Source organism: Ranitomeya variabilis, chromosome 5, assembly GCF_051348905.1.
Source record: "Ranitomeya variabilis isolate aRanVar5 chromosome 5, aRanVar5.hap1, whole genome shotgun sequence".
Lineage (NCBI taxonomy): Eukaryota > Metazoa > Chordata > Amphibia > Anura > Dendrobatidae > Ranitomeya > Ranitomeya variabilis.
Window position 1 is genome coordinate 85,305,603 of NC_135236.1, and position 24,518 is coordinate 85,330,120.

Genomic DNA, 24,518 nt, shown 5'->3' on the forward strand with positions numbered 1-24,518 from the left:
AATGTTAAATAATATATTGTGGGATTGGCTCACTCGGCTGCTCTCGGAGTCAGACACAGGAACGTTTCTTCTGCTGGTTTATTTAAACCAGTGCAGGATTTAACCAATTAAACTTGGCCTTTCTGGCATAACGGCAAAACAAAAGATAACTTATAGCACAGTCCATATGCCTGTGAGATTTGCCCGCTCTGGATGCAACAAACTTCAGCTCCCACTGGAGCTCCAGACTGGAGACTTCCCTTCCTCCAAACCTACAGACAGAGAAAAAAACTCAGTGGCAGGACATTTAACTTGCGGATTACAACCTTGAGGTGAAGATTTGGTGTGTAACCGCCCAGTCCATCTCTTAAAGCTACTCACAAAAAAATCCAACCCTGTCATGGATGATTAACCCCTCTCAGCACAGAACATGCTGGAGAGAAACGTCTTGGTTTCACGGTACATAGCAATCTTCATGATATATATTATTATTATTATTTATTTATTTAGCACCATTGATTCCATGGTGCTGTACATGAGAAGGGATTACATACAAATTACAAATATCACTTACAGTAAGCAAACTAACAATTACAGACTGATACAGAGGGGTGACGACCCTGCCCTTATGGGCTTACATTCTACAGGATGGTGGGGATGGAGACAATAGGCTGAGGGTTGTAGGAGCTCCGGTGTTGGTGAGGCGGTAGCTTCAGTAGTGGTGAGGAGGCAGCGGGGTCAGTGCAGGCTGTAGGCTTTCCTGAAGAGGTGGGTTTTCAGGTTCCGTCTGAAGGATCCGAATGTGGTTGATAATCGGATGTGTTGGGGCAAATAATTCCAGAGGATGGGGGATATTCTGGAGGAGACTTGGAGGCGGTTGGGTGAGGAGCAGATAAGTGTGGAGCAGAGAAGGAGATCTTGGGAGAACCGGAGATTACGTGAGGGAAGATATCGGGAGATTAGTTCAGAGATATATGGAGGAGACAGGTTATGGATGGCTTTGTAGGTCAGTATTAGTAATTTGAACTGGACACGCTGAGGGAATGGGAGCCAGTGAAGAGATATCTCCCCTCACTTACATTGCGAGTGACCTTGACACAATATATATAAGTAATGTAGTTGATTGGTAGAGTTTTCTAAGAGCTGTAATAAAATATGGTTTACAACTAAATTAGTTTAAAGAAAAATCAGATTAATAGCAGTCAATAGTGAGGCATTATCATTACCAAATTTATTTTCCTACATCTCCACAGTGCCAATCTAATTACGTCAGGCAGACTGGTCACTGGGGACACACATTTACAATAGACATAGCTGTTTATATGGGGTTGTCAAGCATTATGTCCATAGCAACCAGAAAATGTCAGATTAGTAAGGTCTTGATTTTAAGAAAGTGGACCCTAAATGCTCTAAATTACTTAAAATAACAAACACAGCAGGTTCTCGCCCTTCTAGAGTGAAGCGCCAGCTTCCTGTCGCCAACACATCTCGATGTTTTGGCTGGAGTGGTGACATCACATCGACAATGTGCCACACTGCTATGCTGTACCTAATCACTGAGCTCAGCGGTTGGGGTGAGGTAGACGGCAGGAGCTGCTAAGCTCAGCGATTAGCTACAGTGGTGATGCACGCTGTCGACATGACAACACTGAGACATGAGCCCCCGACCTGACAATGGAAAACCCCTTGAAGAGCTACTGAACTGAGTGTAGAGGAGGGGTAAAAATGGATTGTAATATTTAACTCTAACTGAGATTCATAAGTTACTTGGTACCTGTCCAAGATGGATCTGATCCTCGTTCTAACATGGCTTTATCCCTTTATTATCCGACCCCATTCCCTTTCTGTTGCTCTTTCTGGCCTCTTTGCCCATGGCTTCAATTTAATGACTTTTGTTTATGAAGATATTTTTAGCTAAGTCCTCTAATTCCCAAGCTCCCCGGAAAATATTATCTTTAGAAACTTCCTAAATATTCCCAGGGGACCTAAAAATATGTAACCTCAGAAGAAACTCTAGTGGTATGTAGAAGGCCATAAATGAACACCAAGCCCCATTAAAGTCCACTCTGTGATTTTTAGAGCTATTGTTCACCATTGTTTCTATTTCCTAGAATAGTTCAGTTTTTTTTTTTTTTCACTTTAGCTTGGTATATTTTGTTTTCCTAGAAGTCAGGTCCATACGATATTGCACAATCGTCAGAGTTCAACATGTGTATATATTGGGAAGTTTATCAGACACAGGTCGGATGGGCACAGATAACATTTAAAAAGAATTTAGGATGATTTTTTTCAATGCTGTGAGCTGTAGTTTAGGAGGTTTTTCATCTAAAAAAATTGATCGATAATGTCAGCTGAGATGGGAATGCCATGGTTTCACTCCTAATCACATTGCTAAGGCCGGGGTCGTACTTGCAGCGGCAATGTGAGAAACTTGCGCGAGTCTCTCGCCTCAATACCAAGCACTGCCGCCGACACTCGGGACCGGAGTGTGCGTCTGCATGTACTTCTATGCAGCTAAGCACTCTGGTCCGAACCGCTGGCGGCAGTGCCGGGTTTTGAAGCAAGGGACTCGCGCAAGTTTCTCGCATTGCCGCTGCAAGTGTGACACCGGCCTAAAGCTATAATTTGCTCAGCTTCAAATTTGAAGGGGGGAGGTTGTTGTGGATATTTAAAAACAATTTGGGCACAAAAATTTCAAAAATTCAAATATACATACCTTAACTTTACTCCTGCTTCTTATTGCCAATGTCCATCCTCTTATTTTGTCCTTCAGTTTCGCCAATAACGGCTGCAGCAGAGGTATTCTGTCCATAACAATGTCATTTCTACTTCTGTTACTGATGTGAATCGGACTCTGTTCATACTAGCTTTTGAGATCCATTTGTAAGGGATCCAGCTGAATATAAAAATAGAAAGAAACAAACATAGATGTAGACGCAAACCAACATTTCTGTTTTTAAACACATCCGTTAAAAAAGAAAATTTTGGTATCAGTTTTTTTTATTTGTTTGCATCCATTTTTTTTTTGTCTATTATTACTGTCTCTGACTACCTCTTTTGTTCTACGTGCAGTGCTTAAAATTTTATCCGTTACACAGAAAGAATAGTGGATGTCCATTATGATCCATTTTCTCTAAATTATCAATTTAAATAAAAACAAAAGTGTCCATTTTGTAGGCTATCTATCTTTTTTTTGGGCAGGGAAAAAAACAATTGCCCAGACCAAATTTTCTTGTCCAGCCAAAATATGAATAGCAGATGCGATCTGAAGACATTTTAGGAAAGGAAACTAAAAATTTAGAAAAGAAAAATAAAATTTTAGAAAAGAAAAATTAAAGCTAATTGGTCCGTAACTGAAATACAAATGAAAATGTGAACATAGTCTAAGTATGCAAAGACCAGGGTGGGGATATAGATAATTCTGTAAGTTAAATATATGGAAACCTTATAAAAAAAATTTAAAGGGGCCTTCCTATACCACATTGTTTTAAAGGGATTTTCCAAGACCAAAAAGCAACCATCTATTATTAAAACTACAAAAAGTAATATTTTTGTAATTGTAATATTCTTGCACTTTTGATAGTTTCATTTTTTTCTGCAGTGTTTTCATTTTTCTATATTTTTTTTATCCCAATAACTTGGCACAGAGCATTTCTTTGGGATTTGATTGAAGCACTTGGGTTCCTTCACTTTGACTTCTTCAGCCCATTAAAATTCCATGAAAAGCACTGATGAGGTAATTGGGAAATTCCAGATTTCCAGTAGTATTAGAGTTAAGGGGTAAGGTGATACAGAGAGAAAAAAGTTCCAATTCTCCAATTATGTCAGTGTGCCATATTGTGGACATGTAATATTTTTAAACGGGATTTATTTTTAAATGGCATTTATAGTGGAAAAAACTGGAGGGACAAAAAGCGCAATGGGGTCTTATCCGGATATTAAGCAGGGAAAATGTGGGCAGTTGTGCTCACCTGATCAGGTTGTGTGCTCACAACCACTGAAAAAGCATAGGCTGCTATAGAACTACCCTGATGAAGAAGGACGCATCTCCTTCTAAACGCGTCGGTCTCCCTTCTGGTCTCTGTGCCTCCCCGTAGCAGGTGTGACGTCACATGCTGTGCTTCGCGTCAGCAACTTGCTCTCTTGCTCGTATCCAGGGACGCCACCGGCTGGGGCTTTCCCTGGCTCTACGCAGCTTCCTCATTGTGCTACTGTGCTGAGGATGATTACTCTCGCCTGCCCGATCCTCTGCCTGCACTTCTGCACGCCGGGCCTCTCACCGTAGCATCAGGACGGACTTCACCTCGGTATACAATGCTGTCCTCCCACCTTGATTAGGACGGACCTCATCCCGTTAATCTACGCTGCTTTCCTATTTTAGTGAGTCTCGCCCCGTTGTGGCACTAATTGTGTTTTCAGTTTTGTGCCCGCCCTTTCTTCCCTGACGGCACGGGGTATACCACAACTTGTGTCCTGCAGGGCAATACAGTACGCACACCATTTTATTCCCTACAGCCTCACCATGTCTCTTGACTATAGTGCCCAGTACAGGGGTTTGATGGGGATTGTGTTTGCACTAGCACAGTAGTCTATTATTTCATCTTCTTTCATTTTTGCATCCCTTTAGCGCGGAATCGGTTATATTTATATTTATTGGTCCTTTATTTGACAGTGGTGGCACCTACCTGTCCTGTTTCCTGCTGCTTAGGGAGTGATTTGTCCTTTGTGAGTTAGTGTTTCATTATACTCCAGACCTACAGTGTTGGAAACGTGAAAAACTAGAATCAAATGGGTTAAAAGTGAGCTGCCATCAGAAGGTCGATGAGACAGGAACCAAGTATCTGGTTTATTAGTCAACGCGTCGAATTATCAAACTTCTTCACCACTGTGGTTTGTCCTGATGAAGAAGTTTGAAACTTTGAAACACATACTTGGATTTCTGTCTCCTCATCATCCTTCTGATGGCAGCTCAGTTTTAACTCAGTTCTTCAAGTCAATGGGATTTATGACATTGGGTTTATATTTTGCATTTACTTGCAGCTGGAAGGATAACCCCAACATGCAGGAGGGTCTGCTCTATGAAGGTGTATCAGACGAACCCCTCTATTTCTCAGGGGGAAGTGCTGCTCAGAGCTCGGTGTACCATGCCTTTGATGAACTTTTGGGAATTCAGCACCAACCTCAAAGTGGTAAGTAATGGGACAGGCATAGCATCTGTGTTGGAGGCTAATGTTTTAGGATTAGACGCTAGGAAGGGCACTAATTGCCTTGAATGCATCTTTGATTATTTTTCTCTTAACTTCAAATTTGGGCAAAGTAGACGGGCACTTCAAAAATTGAAAAAACATTCTTATTAATAAAGTAGTGGGCAACATACTGTGCTTGTGCTGGTCAATATCGTCTTGTGTTCTTCTCCTCCTGCAGCTGATTTTCTCATCAAGATGCGCAGTTATATGCCTCCTGCCCACAATAATTTTATTAATTGGGTTCGAGAGGCCCCGAGCTTGTCCGAGTTCATAATCAGATCTGAAGATCCAACTCTCCTGTCAACTTTCAATCAGTGTATCTCTGCACTCACAGAGCACCGCTCCCTGCATATCCGCATTGTCTCTAAATATGTGAATGCAGCTGGTGTCCGGGCCAGGATGAAGAAGAATGAGAAGGATAATCAAGGGCAAGACCAGCAGGAGAGGGGTACTGGTGGGTCACAAGCTTTGACCTTTTTAAAGAGTGTTCGCGACACCTGCAAGGAGGGACAGCTGAGGCACAGTAATCCAGGGGACCATTGATGCAATTCTCCTCTATAATTCTCTTCTTTCGGAGGTACTCACAAACCATGAAGGATCTGTTTTTCAGACATCTCACAATATCTAGAAACATTAAAGGATAACTGCACTCTAACTAGATTGGATTATGATTAGAACTCCACCATCAGGGTGTTTACTTACTAGGAGACCAAGGTTTTACAGTTTTAATGGTGCACCATGGTCTTGAGTCTCCTACCTGTTCCAAGAGGAACGTCTTTTTTTTTGCAACTAGTGTTTGTCATCTCTATAGATCGAGCGCTACTAACATCCGTATTAGTTGTCCAATTAAAAACTACCATACACGATAACTTTTAAATTATCAGTCTTTTAGTATAATACTTGTAATATATTAAATTGCCATTTAACTTTTCTTTCTGGATTTTGTTTGTTTCCTTTTTTACCATTTGCATTTTTATGTGTCAAGATACATAGAGTATATGTAAAGACCAACAGGCAATGAAGGTCATGTATGGTGAACCTGTAGGCCAAGAACTCCATATTGGTTGGAGGCTAATGATGAAGGGCAGTAGAGCTGAGTGGATCGATTGTAGGACACTGGCCCAGCAGCCACATTAAAATTCTGTATTTGCCAGAAACGACATCGTGTGTGCGTCATACCATAATAATTACATAATTCCAGGGTACAAATCAGAAGAGCGTTCCAGGGTGTCAAGGATAACAGCTGGGGGTCACACATATCCCACCGCTGCCACCAGTTTGTCAGGGCAATGCAACGCCATTGTCTCCAATTGTAAGGGCAACTACACAATTGACTGACGAGTGATGGACAATTCCGTGGCTGCTTCCATGACTAGGACAGTTATTGGGGAACTCACAGCGACCATATGATATATACACCTCAGGCTTCAATGCATGAAGTATATATATATATCCTGTTATGGTCACTGACAGCTACAATAACAAAAGAAACAGGAGCCACTACTAGCTGTCAGCACCAATCGTTTATAAAGGCCTATTGGACACCCATTACACGTATTGTATGACTTCAGGGGTGCGGTTTACAGAGCAAGAGGAACAGAGCTATTAAATTTTATATATTTATTCCAGAAAAGTAGGCAGTGTCTATAAAAATATATATACAAAGATGGTACAAAATGAGAAAAAAAAACAATGCGATATATACAATTACATGAAATAAAAAGGAATAACTAAAGAAAATAATTAAACCTAATGTCATGGAAATGGCTCAGAGCTTAATGGAGGGAAGCACTCCGATTAGGAAAATGGAACACTCACAGTAAATGTATGTCTTCCAGAATGAGCAACCACAAAGACCCAAACTATCATTTTTATTAGCTCAAGGCTATGCCCACATACCTCGCCTTGATGAGCTCATGTGGGGGCTGGTTGTGGGATGGGCTAGGCTCTTTAGTATTTTATGTGATCCCCAACTTACAGGATATTTTTGCTCCTGGAAGTCCCAGGCGATAGATATTGTTGTTATGTTTCTTATCGCAATTTTACCTGTCTATAGAAATGAAACCTAACATAGATAGCACTATCCATGTTAAGTTTGAGGGCTTCTGCTGGCCTTATCGTGATGTGAGTGGATACGTTATGTCCATCTCTTTGCTACAATGCCGAAAATATATCTCCCATACAGATCGTATCGATGCAAAACTCCAATATTCATCACTGGCTACTGGCTCTAAAATATGTAAGAAGATGCTTTGGTGAGGGGAAGCTCTATCCTTGGGAAAGGTACTTCACGACTCTGATTAAACAAATCCCAGTATTGCTGTCTTTTTCTCAAAGCATTTCTCTGTTGTAATTACCTGGACACTGCAGGAGGCCCCTAATTTAATGGGGGGTTGAAGCGTTAGCTCTCTTTCTCACTTCCCTAGTTATAATTAGTTTATTTTTCCCCAGCTATAGTTAATCCCATATGTTCAATGTGAAGTCCTACTTCAATAAAGATTGAAGTGTTATTAATTAATCCCATATGTTCGATGAGAGGGTGATATGTCCCCTCTCCAGAGCTGTCTTTAGGATTTTAATTTTTCTCTATGACACAGGGATTCCAGCATGTAGGAGGAAGTTCACAGGGCTCCTTTTCAGCGACCTCAGAGTACTGATATGGCTTCTGGACCAGGGTCCTGCGAATTTATTTTCTCATCTCCTATTGATTTAAATAGAGCTAGGTTGCAATAATTGGCAGGCGGGGCCCTGCTTTGGGAGAAAATAGCCATGTTTTATTTATCCTGGATAGGCTTATTATTACATTGAAATGTGAGGGGATCAACTCTAGGTCTTAGCTCCATCTTTGGATTTTGTCTCCTATGTTGATCATTGCAAAGGGCAACATTTGGGCTCCTTTCCCAGTTTTGAAGGCAGTTTTCAATCTAGTGGGGTACAATGAGTCGTGACTTTATAGTTCTAACCTTACAAATGTAGGTCTACACCCGCTAGAAAAACAGATTTTCCATTTCTTGTAAGTATTCAAATACAAAATGAAGGTAGCTCCTGGGTCCTAATACAGTATCTGTGAATGAGTGAGTAAGTAAGATGATAAAGACATTGTTGACCACACAGTTTGTGAAGTAGGAGCATTTGGATTGTAGCCTGAGGCCCAGTGTAGAAAATGTTCCCAGCCTTCTCCCACGGTGTCTCAGTGGTACAATTATAACAAAGAAATAACTGATTTTCGCATGATAAACTTTTTGCATATTCTAATAAAGAGCTGAACGTTTTGTTCCACTTCAATATCTTTGATCATGAAGCCATATAATATCACTTGGCCCAGGATAAATATTAAATTGTGGGGTGATATTGTGTAAAAAAAATAATAAGACTGCCAAGGTCATGTGGCAACGATTCTGACACTGGCTTAGACTTTAGCTCCAGCCGTGTCATATGCAGTAGCGACATTGTCTGCAGAGTAATATACAGGCACAAGGAGGCATATATACCATAGAGGTAGATCATGGGGCCCCATGAGCTATCAGGCCCATACCAACTTGAGTGCATCTTTTATGTTAATGGGTGGAAAGGACCTTTGGAGGAATTCCTTCTTTACATTATGTCGTATTGGGGACTATTACAGATCTCAACTTTCAAACATTGTGGGACAATTAATTGTTTTACAACAATCATTATTTAAATAATCACAACATGGATGATTACAGGAAGACACCTGACATATGCTAATTAAAGAGGTCATACAATGCAGTATTACCAAACTTTAATAAATGACAAACTGTAGTTCCACTTGCTCAGCATGGTTCCCTTCAGCACAAGCCTGCAGCTGTTGGATACTCTCAAACAGGGACCCCATGTTCAGTACCTCTTTTTGTGACTGAAGTGCTGATATGTATCTGTCGTCTGTGCTCTGACAGATATGAACTGTTAACAAATTACATGGTTGGCCATTCATTCGAATAATAATATTTTCCCGGTAGCGGTTATGGTGGGGTAAATGTTCAGATGGTTGAGGCTTTAGAAGGATTGTGATCAACTGATCACCAGGCTGGCTGCTCAATTTCAAAATTGGGGCATCAAAATGGACTTGAGACAAGCCCTTCAGTTTTATTCTCCTAACCTAGTCCCCCCCCAGTGCCATACACCCAGCATGGGACATTATGAGGTGACATTTCACAGAATTCAATAGTTTGGACGACTTTGGATTAGGAATGGCGTTTCATGTCCCCTCCTGACAGGTTGTATATACATGTCCATAGTTTACACCTCTATCTGTTAACATCATTTCTCAGGCCTGTAGTTTATATATATTTCAGCTATTTCTGTCCCATGCAATTATGAGAGATACTGTGTTTTCTTTCCACGTCAATTACGGATTTTGGGAAACTTTTAGGTGTTTGCGCTAATAATAGTTGAGCGTTGGAATGTCTCCTTCCCATAAGCGGGGGTGTTTAGAAGAAATAATTGCAATTTCCAATAGATCTGTGTACATCACAGGTCACCATGGCCAGTTTATAGCGAATGTCACCATGTGGAAGTGATCATGACATGCACTGATGTTTGTGTGTCTTTCCAGAAACCATGAATGGCATGTCTCATTGACGCAACAATGTCTCGTAGCTTCGGGCTGTGCTTAGTTTCCTCATTCTGGATGTTGTGCAGAATAATTTATCCTAATTTTTCAAAGGTTCCAAGATTACTAAAGAGATAACTACAATTACACCAGACTTAATTTTATAAATTAAAAACATAGTGTACATCTAAAACAAATTAAAGATGCATACAAATTAAATCTCTAAAGCGGATTCCCACTAAGGGAATGGGTGGACTGCAAAACCAAGACAGGTTAATAAACTTGGGGTTAAAAAAAATACAAAAAAAGCTTAGGGGTGATCTTACTACAATGTTCAAATATATGAGGGGACAGTACAGAGGTATTTTTAATGATATTTTTACATCTAGAGGCCTGAGACGGGAACAAGGGGGCATCCTCTACGTCTAGAGGAAAGAAGGTTTCATCATAATCACAGATTCTTTCCTGTAAGAGCAGTGAGACTATGTAACTCTTCCACATGATGTTGTAATGGTGGATTCACTACTAAAATTCAAGGAGGGCCTGGATGCCTTTCTTGAAAGACATAATATTACAGGTTATGGGTGATAGATTCTGTAATGGGGCGCTGGTCCAGGGAGCTAATCTCAATGCCATATTCGGAGAAAGGAAGGACTTTCTCTTCTAATATGAGGCATCTGCTCCATGGGGTTTTTGCCTTCCTCTGGACCTACATGTTAGTCTATAGATTTAACCTGATGGACTTAAATCTACATTCAACCTTAAAACTATGAAATATCCATAAAATCTAGAAAGTATTGGGTGGTGCAGCTTTTTCAAAGTTATCAGGGGAATAATTCTTACGGTCTGGTACAGACTGCAGTCTATGTCCCATTTCATATCCCTGCATGGATTACATGACTGCTCCTCAACCCAAAATCTAAACTCTCCACAGTCAGCAGCCATCACACGATCACAAACGGCTCTTCTTGTTCCAGTGATAATGTCCATCCATTAATTTGTCTAGAAGAATGGAAGATTTTCTGCCTCTATGTCGCCTTTTCTCAATCTTACTGAATACACAAATCTGCAAGGGTAAAATTGTTTGGAATGTAAGAGGTGATTTTTACATACTTTCTATCCCAGAACGAAGTAAAAATATCGAAAAAATTCTATCACCTCCAGTTTTTTCACAAACACTGACTCCATAGGGTTTTCCTTGTACCATACTTTGACCCCTTTGCGTGACCTTTGTTGGATGATTTTTGTGTCATTAGATTGGTTAGAATTTAATGGACGCTGTGCTGCGATTGGCTGCTGTGGGCAGAGAAGATTTTCTTAACCCAGCTTCCAAAGAGTGTGGTGGTGTCCATAGCATCCAATCATAATAAATCTTTCATTTTACCTCAGCAGTATAAGAAATGAAAGCCACTCAGTAATTGGGTGTTATGGGCAATAAAGACAGAATTTTTCTTAGTCACAGTTCATAACAGTGTGGTGGCGTCCATAGCAACCAGTCAGAACACAACTTTCGTTTTACCTCAGTAGTATAAGAACTGAAAGCTGCACTGTGATTGGTTGCTCTGGGGAGCACAGGCAGATTTTCTTTTAGACGTTAGGCTTCTTTCACACTTCAGTTGTTTGGCGTCAGTCACTTCCGACATAGTGACGGATCAACGGATCCGTCACAATTGTTGAGAAAACGGTTCCAACGGATCCGTTTTTTTGACGGATCCGTTACTTGGGGGTTGTCTGGGAAAAGTATCTACTTTTTGGAGCATGCGCAATTGAAAAACGGATTGGGGCGACGGATCCGCCGAAATGACGGTCGCGACGGATCCGTCGCCCATAGGCGGCCATTCTATGGAATGACGGACACGACGGATCCGCCGTGAACCGTCATTTCGGCGTTGACAAAAAACGTTTCAATGTCCGTCTATGTCTAGACAACGTCCGCCAAATTTCGACGGATCTGTCGCATGACGGATGGAACTGACGACCATCCGTCACAATCCGTCGCCAATGCAAGTCTATGGGAAAATAACGGATCCGCCAAAAAAAATGACGGATCCGTTATTTGAGGAAACTGGCGGTTTTAGACTGACGCCAAACAACTGAAGCGTGAAAGAGGCCTTAGAGTTCATAAGAGTGTGGTGGTGCACTTACCACAATTCCTTTCAGTATTTAGTGGTTGTAGTGGATTAAGAATCTGTTTCTAACTAGTGATGGGCGAACCACCCGATGTTCGGGATTGGCAGGTTCGCCCGAGTTTTTTTGTAAAGTTCGAGCTCGGGGCCGGAGATGACACGAACTTGCGTCCGAACCCCGATCTCAGACTTTACATATATGGGAAGGGTAGGGGGAGCTGTAGAAAAAAGCAGAACTTTAATAATAAACATGGCCCCATAGAACCCATTCATACAATAAAAACACAAAACGCTTTAATTGTGGATAAAAATGGCCGTGTAGTTTATTTAGGGTTACATAAATTAATTAATCACCAATAAATAAACTCCTTAAATAATAAAACCAAAGTACCAAACTTTTCCAATAAACCAATCCACCCAGACATGGGTGATTTTCCCACAATTAAACTACACGACAGCAAATTTACAAGAATTCAGGGGAGGGAGGGTGGGGTCTTCTTTATCTTCTTCCGCTGACAGAATGACCAGATACCACAAAACAGGTGTGTATATATTCAAAAAAAGAGCGGCAAAGCTGCTAACAGCCAATAGAAAACCGTTTCAATAGCTGCCAAACATACCAGAAAAAACTGGATAAAACCAGTTTCACACTTTCAGAGATGACTGACCTGACCTTTACTTGACCTTTCTTCTGACAGAAAGCCATATTAAATGACAGGGTCCATGTGGCCATGAGACCCCCGCTATATTTCTTTCAGGTTTACGCGGGGGGGCTAACATTATAATTATACTTACCTGTCCAGTGACGCGTCCTCCTGTTCCACTGTCTCCCGACCACATCTGCTTCTGGGGCTGCTCAATACCTTCTGCTGATATTCACTTCACTTGGCAGTCTTCAGCTTCCGCACAAACACTGCCTGAAAAAGCTGAAGACTGCCGAGTGCAGTTAGTGAGCGTATGCATCGCTGGACAGGTAAGTATAATTATAATGTTTATTATTAATTTTCTGCTTTCTTTTACAGCCCGAACTGGTCCTGAACTGTAACACGGGTTTCCCATGGAAACCCGTGTTTGGGACCATGTGATCGAACACGGTCCCAAACTTTACAATTCGGGTTCGCCCATCCCTATTTCTAACATCGTGATCGAAAAGGCTACAAGTTGCTGTTGTAGGAGGGTGGCTCTGATAAAGAAGACGCTGTGTCAGCAAAAGTGTTAAAAAAGTAGTGTTATATTTTATCCCTATGGCCGCTGTCTACCTCAACGTGTATCACAAGCCCCTAACGGGATTCTTGTACCATTTGTGCACAATTTCTCTTCATGACCTTCCATACGAGCAAGGTTTGAAAAAGACCCAAGATAGGGTCGAAATGTTACCTTTGTCTTCCTCATTTGACCTGACCGGTGAATTTATTGCACTTTTTTGTGATTGAAATAAATCTTTTTCTTTACTAAAAATATGATTTTTTGAGTGCGACTGTTTATCTTTATGAATGTCAGGACAGTCTTGGACCTAAGGTCTGGAAGAGGTATAGAGAGTCATGCCTCTGTTTCCCTGATGAGGAAGATTTCAGCCAGGTAGCAGAATGAGGTGAAGATGGTGGGTCTTAAGGCCCCGTCACACATAGCGAGATCGCTAGCGAGATCGCTGCTGAGTCACAAGTTTTGTGATGCAACAGCGACCTCAGTAGCGATCTCGCTATGTGTGACACGTACCAGCGATCAGGCCCCTGCTGCGAGATCGCTGGTCGTGTCGGAATGGCCTGGACCTTTTTTTGGTCGTTGAGGTCCCGCTGACATCGCTGAATTGGTGTGTTACCCTGGTTACCAAAAAAAAACAAACACTACATACTCACCATCTGATGTCCGTCAGGTCCCTTGCCGTCCGCTTCCTGCTCTGACTGAGATCCGGCCGTACAGTGAGAGCACAGCACAGCAGTGACGTCACCGCTGCGCTCTGCTCTCACTGTACGGCGGCACTCAGTCAGAGCAGGAAGCGGACGGCAAGGGACCTGACGGACATCAGATGGCGAGTATGTAGTGTTTGTTTTTTTTGGTAACCAGGGTAAACATCGGGTTACTAAGCGCGGCCCTGCGCTTAGTAACCCGATGTTTACCCTGGTTACCCGGGTGCTGCAGGGGGACTTCGGCATCGTTGAAGACAGTTTCAACGATGCCGTAGTCGTTCCCCTGATCGTTGGTTGCTGGAGAGAGCTGTCTGTGTGACAGCTCCCCAGCGACCACACAACGACTTACCAACGATCACGGCCAGGTCGTATCGCTGGTCGTGATCGTTGGTAAATCGCTATGTGAGACGGGGCCTTTAGGATAGTTCGGGGACAAGGACTGATGGGACACAAAAGCAAGGGAACATCACTAAAAAGAGATACTTTGTCTTAATCTGTATGCTGCAGCCATGTGTAAATGATTTGCACAGTAAAGTCAGACCTGTTAACCTGAACCCAAGATCTTCTGCCTTGTTTGTACCTGGGATCGGTCCCATGGACAGGGAAGGTAACAAAGGCTTCCGAAGTAAGAGTGAGTAAAGAGCATACTCCACCACACCACACACTCCACCCAGATATCCATTTAGTACAGGTGTTGCAGGGCAATCAGAACTCTGTTCCGGCCCACAGCAAACACAAAGTGGTGTGCCCCGGCCCCGCTTCACTGTCGTAATACACCCGACAACTTTTGTTTCATTTGTGGTTGCTTTGTAGTGAAGAAACAATGAAGGAACATTATACAGTAGACTTCGTTAGAAAAGTGTGTTTTACTTTAGTGTACAACAGGGTGATCAGGACAAGCTCCACATGTAGTGTGTTCTGTTTATGCAGAAGAAATACAACAGTGGTCTAAAGGGAATTGCAAAATCATAGTGATGACTGCTACTTTTGTATGTGCAATGTGGAGGGACTCAACCATAAAAATAAGTAAGAAATTATATATCTGGACCTCCCATCAGCGATTTGCCCTGTGCCTCAGAATCCAGGAATGCGTCTCCCTTCACCTCCGGGAAAACTTGAAGATACACCTGATTCAGAAAATTCAAGACATTAAGTGCAGGAATCTGATGAAGATTTTCACGCTAGTCCCAACGAGCCACAACTTTTTTCACAGTTGAAATTAAATGATTTAATCAAGGACTTGGACCTTCCTAAATATTCTGCAGAACTTTTAGGCTCTAGACTAAAGAAAAAGAGCCTTCTAGCTCCAGTTTTTCATGTTACAAAAGCAAAGAAAAGGAATTAATTCCATACTTTTCTCAAGACAGTGATCTAGTGTATTCCTGGGCTGATGAAAAAATGTAACATTGAGTGCAGTATGAGCGAGTGCAGACTCTTTATTGATTCATCCATCCAAAAAAAAGTCTGAAAGCTGTGCTACTGCACAATGGCAGCAAGTATGCTTCATTACCTGTAGGGCGTTCTATGCACTTAAATGAAAGCCATAAGAATTTTTTACTTTATTCTCAAGAAACTTAAATAAAAGATGGTGATCTGAAAGTTCTGTATTTGCTCCTTGGCAGCAAGGAGGATACACAAAGTACCGATGCTTTTTGTGTGAATGGGACAGTTGGTATAGGACTCATGACTGGAGCCAAAAAAGTTGGCCAATGAGAACATCTTTGATCCCACTAAAGTTCTCCTGCCACCACTCCACATTAAGCTTGGACTGATGAGGCAGTTTGTGAACACTGTACCGAAAGGAGAGACTTTTAAGTACCTGTGTACCAAGTTTCAGTGACTGTCCAACGCAGAACTGAAGGAAGGCATTTTTATGGGTCTGTATGTTCGGAAACTCATGAACCATGACGTATGGGGATTTTCCAACTGATCTTGGAGGCCTCCTCTGTTACTGAGAGCTTCAAGGTCATTCCAGTATAGATGGCAAGTATGGTTGGTATAGAGTCGGACTGAGGAGCATTCTTCTTACCGGGGTAAAAGTTTCTTAGAGTGCTCCTTCCTTCTATACAGAGCATGTGTATTCTGATCACTGGTGGACACAGAAAGAAGAGGGCCACTGGGCAAAAACAATATATGGGCAGACTAATAGCTAATCATAATTCATAATTTCACCTGCTTTGGAGGTAGAAATAAGCCCTCTCTTGGGCTCTGGTATGACGGCACAAGTCGTACCAGTGGAATATCCACCCCTGATTCTGGAGCGCCCCCACACCGCCGCAGGGCCGAGGGGTACCCGGAGCCGGGCCTCTGGGTCTCAGTCCTGGGGTTGTCACGGTGGCTAGACCCGGTCCGTGGCCCTGTCTGTCAGTGGGGGACGTCCGGTGAAATCAGTGGTGTTGTAACGGTGCAGTTGTGGGGTGCAGGTCGCGGTAAATAACGAGGACACCAGGTTGCAGTCTCTTTACCTCTTTACTGGAGATCTCTGAGTCCTCAGTCCAGAATACGGTTCACCAGGCTGCGCAAGTCCGGCCGGTCCAATGGCACCTCCAGAGTTCACTTCACAGGTGGAAATCGGTGCCTTCCTTCTTAGCGCTATGTGTTGTAGTCCTCCCCTGCTGTGCTTACGGAAAGTACCCCACAACCGTTGTGTCTGTTTCTTAAGTTCCCTCACAACTCGATTAAATGATGTTCTTCTAATCTTCCGTCCCTTCCTGATGTTACAGTTAGAACGGCACCCGTTTGTCGGATAGGCCTGGAGTTCTTCCGGGACCCTAGAGACGCCCCTCTCCCGCAATTGCCTCCCAAGACTTCATAGGTGATATGTGTTAGACAGCCCGCCTTAAACTGACTGTCCTGCCGCTGTTTAGAGTATTGCTTGAAGCTGAATGTTATAATACTCCCTCGGCGTTCCGGCCACCGGTAGTGCGCCTCAGTAGGGTGTTGCTCCGGTCTTACAGCACGACCCCTACTGGAATTCTCCTATTGCTTGATCTCGTTTCTCACTCAGCACAATCTATCTCGCTTCTAGTCCTTTATTGGGTCCCGCCGCTTCCCGGAGCTGGCGCGGACCCGTTACGTTCTTTTCAATGCCAAGCCTCTGTCAGGATCCCACCCCTGACAGAGACCCTACTGTCTCTTCCTCCACAACACCCTCTGCCACTAGGTGTTGCTTCGTCCAATCCAGTCAGCTTTTTGATCTAACTTCCTGCCTGACCCCCAGTTTACCCACTATGGTGGGGAGTGGCCTAATGAATAGAACCCTTAGCTCCCCCCGGAGGCCCGGCTGTGAAATGTATTGGTGTCTGTGATACCTGGTCAGATGAACTCCTTCAGTGCCATCGGACGCACCATAGCTCCCCATAGTGGCGGAGCCACAGTACTGCAACGACCAGGACTCTGGGGCGCTGCACTCCCCCCTGGTTAAACACAGTACTCCGGGACTGGGAAGAAAACAACAATACAAGTTTAGCAAAAAGACATACAATTTTGTTGAGTGCAAATAATAAGTATACTTGAACAGAGCTTCCATTTATGGGAGGTGAGGACACTTGAACGTTACAAAACATGGTTAAATATTAAAACATTATAAATTACAGGCTATAAATAACTCCTGTTACCCAACCGGGTATTCTACTAAGTGCAAAAACTGCTGAATAATACTTTAACATTGCCCTTAAGGACATACACTCTATATCCACCAAAGGCCTTCCTATAATCACATTATAAGGTAAGTTAACTTTTTCATTCTCCTTCTTTGAGTCTGCAGGACCGCCTGTCCTATCGGCACCAGACCTACTGCCTCTCCTTTCTATTACAGGACCGTCCCGTTCAGCCAGGACCTACTGCCTTTTCAACTGCTATACATAGTATAGGACATAACATACTTTCAGTTTTAGAAGCTTTGAGCCATCTACGTATGGCTCCTAGGAGGACTCGCTACCTAACCCCTACGGGTTCACTTTCTGTCCTCTGTAACACATTACTAACTCTTTCTTAACTTTCTATGGAGGACTCAGGGTTTACCTTCTATCCCCATTTTCTTATCAACATTATCAACTATCTTCTTAGATCATCAACCTTCATTAATACTTTCTTACTTCCGACTATGCAGGACACTCTGTCTACCCCTAGGGGCCTACTGCACCTTCCTTCTGTCTCTCAATCTTTCTTCTAAGGAACATTATCAGCATTTCTTTACAGTTAACCAGTTGGATACATATAACTTTTACATGTAAGTATCATCATTTTCTCTTATCAAACATCATTGCTATCTATCAGTCTTAAAGCAATACCATTTCTTTAAGTGCAACACGTGAACATCCCCTTTAAGAGGGGACCAAGTCTTTAGGAGGTAGCATTTGTTCTCTAGCTACCAGTCCTTTCTCAGCAAAAGCTCCGGTATGGTATCTTCACAAAGAGTCTTTAAGTAAAACCAGTAGGGAACACCCTTAAGAAGGTGTAAACTATTTACAAAGAAGAGTTTGTATCATGCACGGTCCATGATTACTGCAGTTCTTTCAACTTGTGCAAACTTGAGGAAAAATAAACAAACAAGAAGGATCCCGGGTCAGCAAAGGGATCCCTTTAGAAAGTTAACCCTGAACGGGTTTGACAGCAAACAGTAAACAAAGGGAGAACTATTTACATTGTCAAAGCATTCATGCTTACTCATTTTCAGAATCCCTCACGAGGCGCCACCTGGCGGGTAAACCCCTGCAGTCCAGGTTCCAGGTCCACTCCTGCTGCCAGGTACACCCCATGGGTTCGGGTCTGTTGCACAACCAGGTCATGTGCGGTGATAAAGGTCTGTGTTCCCACTTCTCTCTGTGCTGGCACAGCAGGAACACCAGTCACTCGAGGAGGCGCCTCCTTGGCCACTACAGTGGTGGTGGTGGTGGCCAGACTGCAGGTCACAGTTTCCGTTAGTGTACAGGTGGGGGTGACCAAGGTGGCCACAGACCGGTCACACGGGGACACTTTGGCTACAGGGGCCGGTTTTTCCGGCACCTTGGGCGGGGGTTCCATTGGCCTCTTCTTGCACACATTCAGAGCGAACCACCCCTTCTCCCTGAAATGTCTGGTGTAGATGACACTGTCTCCCGGGTAGAGGTCTCGATCGGGGTGGCCCTCCCTGAGGTGCGACTCAACGTCCCGGCGGTTAACAAAGACCTCCGCGTATAACCCCGGTTCTTTAATAAAGCCCCAGCCTCCTCGGAGCTTAAAGGTGGTGACGATGCCCTGCCTGCGCGGGGCCTGGTGAGCGATGGGGTCCTTGCGGGCCCGATCCTTTACTGCCAGGTCCTTCTGATGGTAAGCCTCCATCCCAGCCCGGTACGCCTCGTCCTCTTCCTTCCATTGCTGTTCCAGCTGGGCCTGGTATGTCTCCCAGCTCAGGGCCTGCACCATCTCCCCTTCCCGCGTCTCCACCCCGGGGAATCCCATGAGGTCGGGTCCGGGGTTCACCCAGCGGTATACCGTGCGCTCCGCACGGGCCTCGCAGGACAGGGTGATTGGTGTGATCGGGGCCTTCATACGATGTTCCATGCCCGTAGCTTCCTCCCAGGGCAACAGACGTTGGAGCTTATGAGTCCCAGGGGGAGGGGGCGCTGCAACGGGGCCCACTAACACACCCTCTGCTGGCGGGGCAGGATCGGCGGACTCACCAACCGGTGCGAGTTCACTTTCCGCGACAGGTCCCGCTGGTTCCTCCGGTGAGGTCTCCGATGTCCGGGAACTCTCTGCCGGCACCACTAAGCGCGGAGCCTGGGCCCTCACATTCAGTTGGAGAAGTTGGTTGAATAAGTCCTCCATCTCGGCCCTCAGGAATCTGGTGTTGTCCACGGAAGACGGGCTGCGGTGCTCATCCGGGTAGTCGGGGGAGATTTCCACTTCAACCCCACTGTCGGGTTCAGAGCTGCTGGCCATGGCGTCCTCCACGTGGGTCGCTTCCTGGTCTCTTTCCCGCTCTCTCCTTCGTGGGCGGTGTCGTTTTCTCGGTCTTCGCCCTCCATTGAGGATTAGGAGGCGGATCTCTGCCGCTGACGGACACGTCCTCACCGTGCAGAAATATTTAGACTGGGCGGCCATTGTTTTTCGCGCTCTCCAGCTTGCCTACGCCCACTCCACGCCCCTCTTCTCTTCCTGCGCTCTCCTCAGCGCTGTAATGGCGGCGGATTTTGGCGGTAAATGGCGCAGCACAGTTCTTGCAATAAAGTACAGTCCAAGCACAGTAAATCACAGTCCCAAGGCACACATGACCCGATTCTTCAGGCTTAAGTAGATCCTGTTCGTGACGCCAAGTTTGGAGCGCCCCCACACCGCCACAGGGCCGAGGGGTACCCGGAGCCGGGCCTCTGGGTCTCAGTCCTGGGGTTGTCACGGTGGCTAGACCCGGTCCGTGGCCCTGTCTGTCAGTGGGGGACGTCCGGTGAAATCAGTGGTGTTGTAACGGTGCAGTTGTGGGGTGCAGGTCGCGGTAAATAACGAGGACACCAGGTTGCAGTCTCTTTACCTCTTTACTGGAGATCTCTGAGTCCTCAGTCCAGAATACGGTTCACCAGGCTGCGCAAGTCCGGCCGGTCCAATGGCACCTCCAGAGTTCACTTCACAGGTGGAAATCGGTGCCTTCCTTCTTAGCGCTATGTGTTGTAGTCCTCCCCTGCTGTGCTTACGGAAAGTACCCCACAACCGTTGTGTCTGTTTCTTAAGTTCCCTTACAACTCGATTAAATGATGTTCTTCTAATCTTCCGTCCCTTCCTGATGTTACAGTTAGAACGGCACCCGTTTGTCGGATAGGCCTGGAGTTCTTCCGGGACCCTAGAGACGCCCCTCTCCCGCAATTGCCTCCCAAGACTTCATAGGTGATATGTGTTAGACAGCCCGCCTTAAACTGACTGTCCTGCCGCTGTTTAGAGTATTGCTTGAAGCTGAATGTTATAATACTCCCTCGGCGTTCCGGCCACCGGTAGTGCGCCTCAGTAGGGTGTTGCTCCGGTCTTACAGCACGACCCCTACTGGAATTCTCCTATTGCTTGATCTCGTTTCTCACTCAGCACAATCTATCTCGCTTCTAGTCCTTTATTGGGTCCCGCCGCTTCCCGGAGCTGGCGCGGACCCGTTACGTTCTTTTCAATGCCAAGCCTCTGTCAGGATCCCACCCCTGACAGAGACCCTACTGTCTCTTCCTCCACAACACCCTCTGCCACTAGGTGTTGCTTCGTCCAATCCAGTCAGCTTTTTGATCTAACTTCCTGCCTGACCCCCAGTTTACCCACTATGGTGGGGAGTGGCCTAATGAATAGAACCCTTAGCTCCCCCCGGAGGCCCGGCTGTGAAATGTATTGGTGTCTGTGATACCTGGTCAGATGAACTCCTTCAGTGCCATCGGACGCACCATAGCTCCCCATAGTGGCGGAGCCACAGTACTGCAACGACCAGGACTCTGGGGCGCTGCAATTCTGACTCTAAGTGCGGGGTTCTGTGACAGTTCTTCTATAAATGTCTGATAAAGTTCTTGGTTTGAGCACTGGTTTTATACAGACAGTGTAAACTCAGCCGCAGATGCATATACGAAAATTCCAGGAGAAATGGTCTCCAAACTAATTGGCTCCACAGTTAGCTCTTATCCTGAACTTTTGGGCCATTATTTTGCCACAATAGCACTCAGTGGAAAATTGTCTGGTACTCTGATGGGACCAACCCAAAGTACAGGGGCGTAACTACCGCGGTCGCAGGGGTCGCAATTGCGACGGGGCCCGCAGTGCTTAGGGGCCCCTAAGAACTCTGAGCTACAAAATGGGCCGCCGGCCCTTTATAAACCTTCTTTACAGGCCCTGGTGCGCGTGCACTCTCTCAGTGCATGCGCGATCACAGGTGGGACTGCACTTGTCACGGCAGCAGAGCCCTCCACCGCAGAGAGCCGCACACCACAACTATGGCTGCAGCTGCTCTGTGCGCACAGGACCTAGGATGAGGTCACAGGAGGGGAGGAGTCGGAGTCACATGATCAAGGGCTTCCGTGTAGTGCAGGACAGTATTGCAGTGCTGGTCGTCATCATGCCGGAGGAGGGTAAGTTTTTGTGTGAGGTCAGGAGGGGTTTGTGTGGATGTAGCAGAGCAGTGTGTGTATGAGGTGTACAGAGCGGAGCCGTGTGTGTATGAGGTGTACGGAGCGGAGCTGTGTGTGTATGAGGTGTACAGAGCGGAGCCGTGTGTGTATGAGGTGTACGGAGCGGAGCTGTGTGTGTATGAGGTGTACAGAGCGGAGCCGTGTGTGTATGAGGTGTACAGAGCGGAGCCGTGTGTGTATGAGGTGTACAAGGCGGAGCCGGGTGTGTATGAGGTGTACGGAGCGGAGCCGTGTGTGTTTGAGGTGTACGGAGCGGAGCCGTGTGTGTATGAGGTGTACGGAGCGGAGCCGTGTGAGTATGAGGTGTACAGAGCGGAGCAGTGTGTGTATGAGGTGTACAAGGCGGAGCCGGGTGTGTATGAGGTGTACGGAGCGGAGCCGTGGGTGTATGAGGTGTACAGAGCGGAGCAGTGTGTGTATGAGGTGTACAAGGCGGAGCCGGGTGTGTATGAGGTGTACGGAGCGGAGCCGTGTGTGTACGAGGTGTACGGAGCGGAGCCGTGTGTGTACGAGGTGTACGGAGCGGAGCCGTGTGTGTACGAGGTATACGGAGCGGAGCCGTGTGTGTACGAGGTATACGGAGCGGAGCCGTGTGTGTACGAGGTATACGGAGCGGAGCCATGTGTGCAAGGTGTACGGAGCGGAGCCATGTGTGCAAGGTGTACGGAGCGGAGCCGTGTGTGTACGAGGTGTACGGAGCGGAGCCGTGTGTGTACGAGGTGTACGGAGCGGAGCCGTGTGTGTACGAGGTGTACGGAGCGGAGCCGTGTGTGTACGAGGTGTACGGAGCGGAGCCGTGTGTGTACGAGGTGTACGGAGCGGAGCCGTGTGTGTACGAGGTGTACGGAGCGGAGCCGTGTGTGTACGAGGTGTATGGAGCGGAGCCATGTGTGTACGAGGTATACGGAGCGGAGCCGTGTGTGCAAGGTGTACGGAGCGGAGCCGTGTGTGTACGAGGTGTACGGAGATCATAGACGCCGGTATAGTTGAATGCGACGGCGGGGGGGGTGAGTTGGTGGCGGGGGGAGGCGGATCGAGCAGCCCATGACTGGCACCGGCTCTTCTGGCATTTGCCAGAAGTGCCCGATGGCCAGTCCGGCCCTGCTCTGACCTGCCGGCCCCGGGCCCCTGACCTGCCGGGCCCGGTCGCAGTGGCAACCGCTGCAACCGCGGTAGTTACGCCCCTGTCCATACTGTACAATGGCCACACATAGTGCTCTATACTGTACAATGGCCACACATGATGCTCCATACTGTACAATTGGCCACACATGATATTGCCTACAGTATAATGGCCACACATAGTTACTCCTACACACGCGGCTGAGCTCCGTACACCTCGTACACACACTGCTACGCTCCGTACACCTCGTACACACACGGCTACGCTCCGTACACCTCGTACACACACGGCTCCGCTCCGTACACCTTGCACACACGGCTCCGCTCCGTACACCTCATACACACGGCTCCGCTCCGTACATGGAGTACGGTGCAAGGTGTACGGAGCGGAGCCATGTGTGTACGAGGTATACGGAGCGGAGCCGTGTGTGCAAGGTTTGCGGAGCGGAGCCATGTGTGTACGAGGTATACGGAGCGGAGCCGTGTGTGCAAGGTGTACGGAGCGGAGCCGTGTGTGCAAGGTGTACGGAGCGGAGCCGTGTGTGTACGAGGTGTACGGAGCGGAGCCATGTGTGTACGAGGTATACGGAGCGGAGCCGTGTGTGCAAGGTGTGCGGAGCGGAGCCGTGTGTGTACGAGGTGTACGGAGCGGAGCCATGTGTGTACGAGGTATACGGAGCGGAGCCGTGTGTGCAAGGTGTACGGAGCGGAGCCGTGTGTGTACGAGGTGTACGGAGCGGAGCCGTGTGTATGAGATATACGGAGCGGAGCCGTGTGTGTACGAGGTGTACGGAGCGTAGCCGTGTGTGTACGAGGTGTACGGATCGGAGCCGTGTGTGTACGAGGTATACGGAGCGGAGCCGTGTGTGCAAGGTGTACGGAGCGGAGCCGGGTGTGTACGAGGTGTACGGAGGGGAGCCGCATGTGCAATGTGTACGGAGCTCAGCCGCGTGTGTAGGAGTAACTATGTGTGGCCATTATACTGTAGGCAATATCATGTGTGGCCAATTGTACAGTATGGAGCATCATGTGTGGCCATTGTACAGTATAGAGCACTATGTGTGGCCATTGTACAGTATGGACAGGGGCGTAACTACCGCGGTTGCAGCGGTCGCCACTGCGACCGGGCCCGGCAGGTCAGGGGCCCGGGGCCGGCAGGTCAGAGCAGGGCCGGACTGGCCATCGGGCACTTCTGGCAAATGCCAGAAGAGCCGGTGCCAGTCATGGGCTGCTCGATCCGCCTCCCCCTGCCACCGACTCACCCCCCCCCCCGCCGTCGCATTCAACTATACCGGCGTCTATGACGCCGGTACAGTTAAATGCAATGACGGAGGAGAGAGCGTCTACAGACGCTCCCTCTCCCATCATTCCCCGCTCTGCCTCTGACACTGCAGGTGCGCGATGACGTCATATCATCGCGCACCTGCTGTGTCCCG

General features: G+C 46.4%; 1 protein-coding gene across 1 annotated transcript in view; it reads left to right on the forward strand.

The window, feature by feature from the left end:
* IDO2 (indoleamine 2,3-dioxygenase 2) overlaps window positions 1-6,473 on the forward strand; it is a 56,426-nt gene extending 49,953 nt beyond the window's left edge. Inside the window, exons 9-10 of the mRNA XM_077262813.1 lie at window positions 5,020-5,168; window positions 5,404-6,473. Of these exons, the coding sequence (XP_077118928.1) occupies window positions 5,020-5,168; window positions 5,404-5,768 (514 nt within the window). The 3' untranslated portion in view covers window positions 5,769-6,473. The remainder of the gene's footprint in view (window positions 1-5,019; window positions 5,169-5,403) is intronic.
* The last annotated feature ends 18,045 nt before the right edge of the window (window positions 6,474-24,518 follow it).